The sequence below is a fragment of the Oryx dammah genome, unplaced genomic scaffold, assembly GCF_014754425.2.
Source record: "Oryx dammah isolate SB20612 unplaced genomic scaffold, SCBI_Odam_1.1 HiC_scaffold_23, whole genome shotgun sequence".
NCBI classification, from domain to species: domain Eukaryota; kingdom Metazoa; phylum Chordata; class Mammalia; order Artiodactyla; family Bovidae; genus Oryx; species Oryx dammah.
Window position 1 is genome coordinate 8888629 of NW_024070207.1, and position 5665 is coordinate 8894293.

Sequence of the window (5665 nt, forward strand, 5' to 3'; positions counted from 1 at the left end):
CCCATGCATGTGTGCTCATCTGCTTCAGTTGTGTACTACTCTCTGCAACCCTGTGGACTGCACCCCACCACGCTCCTCTGTCCTTGGGATTCTCCAGGCAATACTGGAATGGGTTGCTATGCCCTCCTCCAGGGGATCTTCCCATCCCAGGGACGGAACCAGTGTCTAGTATGTCTCCTGCAAAGGTGGGTTCTTTACCACTGTGCCACCTGGGTGGCAATCCAACAGACCACATTACTGAATTTTTATGGAAGAATCTCGTCAGGAAACACCCCTACACACACACTTAACTTTCTAAACCTAGAAATAATTGTTTTTGTAATCTAGGTCCAACAAATGCAAACAGCTTTCTTTCACCAACAACAGTTGGTACATTATGACCTAAAATACTAAACATCTGGACAGAAGACCCCCTCTGCTCTAAGATGAATTGCCTTATCTTGAGGTCCCACAGTGAGGCAATGAGTTTCAAATTGGGGTATGGAGGAATGAATCACTGGAGGATTTCTCATGACTTTCCTGGTGTCTCAGACAGTAAAGTGTCTGCCTGCAATGCAGGAGACTGGGGTTCGATCCCTGGGTTGGGAAGATCCCCTGGAGAAGGGAATGGCACCCCACTCCAGTACTCTTGCCTGGAAAATCCCATGGATGGAGAAGCCTGGTAAGCTACAGTCCATGGGGTCAACAAAGGGTCGGACACGACTGAGCGACTTCACTTTTTCCTCTCATTGGTTTACTTAAGGACCAACCTGCAGCTAATGCTTCAGGCCTGCCCCTTCTCCACTTCCCCTTCTACCATTGCCCTTTTCCCACATAAGCAAAAAAGCTATTCAGCTCACCCATCATGAATGCAGGACAGTACAAAAGGCCCACTCAAAACACAATATGCATGTTGTAACAATTCCTTAGGCTGTCAGGTGATAACCAACTTTTTTTCAATAAAACTGGAAGACTATTCACTATTAACTGACTAAAACTGTCAGTTAATAAAATTGGAATAGAATTCGCAAATCCAGACTTAATTCATCCACAGAAACTGGAAGGAAACACCTCCAGGTCCAGTTACCAAAATGCACAGCTGATTTGTTTCACCTCCAGTTTTGCTGCACAAGAATGAAGAATACAAAAGCATACAGAGGATTCCAACTGTTAGGCATTTTACAACATGAATAGGTCATTCCCCATAGATTCCACTGGGGAGTTTAACAGAAATTCTACCCTTTGCAATTATTTCAATGATTAAAATAACTTTTTTTATCTACTTAAAATTTGAGGAAGTTTAGGTGGGATGAGAGTAAGTCTAATACATATAAGGGCTTCCCCAGTGGTGCAGTGGTAAAGAATCCACCTGCAGGAGACTGGGATTCAATCCCTGGGTTGGAAAGATTCCCTGGGAAAGGAAACGGCAACCCATTCCAGTTTTCTTGCCTGGAGAATCCCATGGACAGAGAGAGGAGCCTGGCAGGCTACAGTCCATGGGGTCCCAATGAGTTGGATGTGACTGAACAATACTATGCCTAGAGAACTGGGTTGAAATTCCTCAACTTTAGTTGACTTAAATTCTGGTGACTTTAGTAGTAAACATGTGAGACAAATTATGTCATGCCTGGTGAACCCCATATTCAATATGGACATAATTGTTACTAATCTTATCCTATTAGCAAGGTTTCAGTTCTCTACTTATATTCCATGATAACCAGTAACAGCCTTAGCTTTTTAACAATAAGTCCCAAGTGCTGAAAGTACCAAACCCATCACAGCATCTGATGTGAGTTCAACCAGTCAGATTCAACTCCTAATGAGTCTAGAATCCAAAACCATGAAGCATAAATAAGAGGATTTTATTGATGGCATTTTTATTGTCTTCATAATAAAATACGAAGCTCAAAACTGGATCACTTGGCCCTGCAATAGAACAGGAAAAAAAGTGAGTTTTTATATTTTGTGAAGAATCTTTACTCCATCAATAATAGTGTCTATTCCTAAAAGGATCACCATCCCTAATTAAAAACCAGTCTTTTCATTTCCCCCTTCTTACATCAAAACTCCAGAATCTATGGATCTTAGTTATATTGAGAGCACTGACTGCCCCTGATCTTAATGAGGGGCCACAAAAAATGAGTAGGCAGAAATCTTCAGCTCTCAACATCTTCCCTGGTAGCTCAGATGGTAAAGCATCTGCCTACAATGCAGGAGACCCAGGTTCAATCTCTGGGTTGGGAAGATATCCTGGAAAAGGAAATGGCAACCCACTCCAGTATTCTTGCCTGGAAAATCCCATGGAGGAGCCTGCTAGGCTACAGTCCATTGGGGTTGCAAAGAGTTGAACATGACTGAGAGAGTTCATTTTCTTTTCTTTCAACATTATAAAACCATATAAAAAAGACTGCACCTTTCACCCCATAATTACATACCTTTCTCTTCTTATCGCCTCCCAGCTCAAAATGCTTGCATCTCTTAATAGCCAGCATTCTCTTTGATCTACAGTTGGGCTCAACACATTCAAGCCTCAGTACAATCTTCTTTGTAGTTTTAGCCTGGAAAAATAAGTCAAAGCCTTCATAAATCACTGCAGAAAATCCTTCTTCAAAAATATGACTATGCTGGGTCAAGTATGTAAAGCAAAGCTCTGCAAATTTTAAGAGTTGTGACAATTTCTCTTTAGCTATAGGGAGAAAACAGAATTGTGAAAATAAGTAGATGTTGTGGTGACCCAAGGAGGGTCTTGGAAAGCAGAAACAGTAAAACAAGACCCTTATCATCCTTCTCTCCATGTTGTAACCATTAACGGATTTCAGGTCCTCCTGAGCAGTATAAACTATCTCCCTTCCTACCCCATAGGGAGAAGGTATTTGCCTTACTCTTTCCCCTACCCAGTATACATGCCTCATCCAATCAGCAAATGACCCACAAGACCCCTATCCCACTCCTTGTACCCTGAGTATAAAAGTGGACTAAGGATCCCTGTTCAACGTTGGTTCTCCCTTGAGCTAGCCTGCTGTTTTAGCAGCATCTCCCATTCTAATAAACTTTATTTCCCACTCATTCTGTCTCATGTCTTGAAATTCTTTTCCAACCCGCACCTGGACCATGACAGATGTAAGAGAAAATAGTGGCATTATCTACTTGAAATCAAGTTCTCCATTCAAATCAAATATCATAGAGGGTTTCTTATCAATAGGCCCTCATCACACCACCTTGGCCTTTTAGCAGTTAAGTAATCTGCACAGGCAAAAATGGGTCAACTGAATCCATGTAACTATACTTCAAACAGCATCTGCAACCTATTAAACAAGGTTAATAAATATTACTTAAATCTACTCTTCAGAGACTACTACTAACAGTTACATTGAGATTTTATGTGATAACTCAGAAAGTACACTTCCCACAAATACTCAACTTTTAAAGCCTGCTCCTGTAGTCAGAATTCTATTGCTACTAGTTTGCAGTTCTCAAAAGGGCAAAAACATAGATACAATGTCCCAACCCCGAAAGAAGCTACCCAAATGTGGAAATGGAAATTACCACCTTGAGATCAAACCATTTATTGTACTTCAATGTACACTGAAATCATTCCTGAATACTTTCTGGAACCAGGCTGAATGAGGAGCTAAGTGCCAAAAGAAATGCTGTTTGTGGGAAGGCTATGCTCCAAGCATTGTGTACTTTAAGGGGTAGATAAATCGGAACAGAAACTCAAATTCAGACGGAGAACCACGGGTTATTCAGGAAGTCAGTGGCAGACCTAAATGGCTATTTTGAAGAACTTTTAAGACTTTGTCAGGTAAGTAGCTGACTTCAGGCTTCTGAACAGAACTGAGGCACAGAATAAGAGAAAGATTCTTACTGCAAGCATGAGGACTCCTTAGGACATGACAACAGATAAGAGCAGGGCAAAGGAAAGGATTTACAGTTGTACTCAAACTTCAGTCTTCAGGAAAGCAGTCTCATTCCTTGATGTTTGCCTCTTCACAAAGAGGACAAAAAATATCTAAAAAAACCAGCGAGGCAGTGATACTGTACAGTGTAGTCAGACCTGGACCGCGCTCCCAGCCGACTAGATATCTCCACCGGTAATTGAGGCAACTTCACTGAAACTATAAAACACACACCTATACTGTAGACATGTGTGGGCTAAAAGCAAACGTAAAGTCTCTGCCACGGTCAGTGAGAAGCATATCAAACAGTAATTATTACGAACCTTTTTCCGGAAAATCGGCTTAGTCTGCCCACCATAGCCACTCTGTTTCCTGTCATAACGCCGCTTTCCTGGGAGAATGCAAGGTATTTGTCAGGGTTTATCAAACATAACCAATCAGAACAGACACGTGGAAAAGTCTTCTCATCGATTTTATCTTGGACTTTCCAGCAGAAATATCAATGCCCAAGTGGGAAAGGGAGGGGAGACTGGGCTCGCGTATTCTATTACTACACAAATGCTGCATTAAAACCAAATCACGTACAAACCATCTTACCCTGGGCATACAGAGAATCCTTGCCCTTCTTGTACTGTGTCACTTTGTGGGGCTGGTGCTTCCCACACTTCTTACAGAAAGTCCGGCGCGTTTTTGGAACATTCACCTTGTAAATAAACCGTTCAGAACATAGTGTTATCAGACCATCGGCACAAAGCCCAACCCGACCCAGCTGAAGCTAAGGCATCCCACGAGGACTCGACTCTCAAACTCCTCGCCAACACACAACGCTGACTTTAAGGTGGTCTAGCCCCATGTAATTCAAGTACAGCGGCCTCTGCCGAGTCCCAAACTAAAACAAGAACATATTCCCTCTACCGCTGCCTACGTCTACCCCATCACTTCAATTGCTGGCCCCGAAGCCCAGTCCCTTTGGGCTCGATCCTGGCAACACTGGGCTCCTTTGGTACAACGAGTCCACTCAGGAGCCTGGACTCATCCCGAGACAACACCATCAACAGAGAAGGAAAGATTAAACTGGATGTTACCAGACCCCACCCCAAGGTCCTACCATGTTTGCGAGAGCGGTACCACCACAGAAAGAAAGAGACCGGACCGGAAACGGAAGTATATAGGAGGTTTCTCGTCGCGCTTCCTCATGGGAGTCGGTGGGGAACAACCATAGAGTCTCAGGCTCTGTGTGCACCTCCCTCTGGCGTCTGAGAGGACTCGACTCAGAGCTGCAGGCACAAGCTTAAAGAACGGCTCTGGCTGATGCTGATCCACTCTCTTCGACTTCCTCTCGCCTCACTCCAGCTTTGCAACTTTCCCTCACTTCCTCACTTTTGGCGGATAGTGGTGCGTAGCAGCGTTAAGTGAAGCAAGCAGTGCTTCCAGATCGTCTGGCTTCCATGTGCCTATCCCCGAGGGAAGCCAGAACCGGAGTGAACTGGACGAGCCCTCCACCTCAATGTCCAATTCCTGTTCCACTTCGGGGTCACTGGGAACAACATCTTTCAGTGAACTGTCTGTTCACTGAAGGCTTACAGGGAGCCAGTGCTCTAGTTCATCTACCACATCGCTAGCTGTTGCATTCAACAAATGTTTATTGAATGCCTGTTCTGTGTTGGGCACCGTTCTAGCGGAGGGCGGGCAGGCTTAGTCACTTCAGGTGTCCGACTCTTTGCCACCCTATGTACTGTAGCCTGCCAGGTTCCTCTGTCCATGGGATTCTCCAAGCAAGAATACTG

The 5665-nt window shown here is 44.0% G+C and overlaps 1 protein-coding gene across 1 annotated transcript; it reads right to left on the reverse strand.

The window, feature by feature from the left end:
• Window positions 1-1822: 1822 nt before the first annotated feature.
• On the reverse strand, window positions 1823-5228 carry RPL36A (ribosomal protein L36a). The gene is made up of 5 exons (XM_040264950.1): window positions 4987-5228; window positions 4476-4581; window positions 4202-4269; window positions 2415-2537; window positions 1823-1905 (listed from the first exon to the last, which is right to left on the reverse strand). Exons 1-5 carry the CDS (start codon window positions 4987-4989, stop codon window positions 1885-1887), a joined length of 321 nt encoding a protein of 106 aa, XP_040120884.1. The 5' UTR covers window positions 4990-5228; the 3' UTR covers window positions 1823-1884.
• Between the last annotated feature and the right edge of the window lie 437 nt (window positions 5229-5665).

Coding starts and splice junctions, on each gene's coding strand:
- RPL36A (XM_040264950.1), bottom strand. Junction 4,270..4,475: donor GGATTCTCTGTATGCCCAGG/GTAAGATGGTTT, acceptor GCATTCTCCCAG/GAAAGCGGCGTTATGACAGG. Junction 2,538..4,201: donor AGCCGATTTTCCGGAAAAAG/GTTCGTAATAAT, acceptor TTATTTTTCCAG/GCTAAAACTACAAAGAAGAT.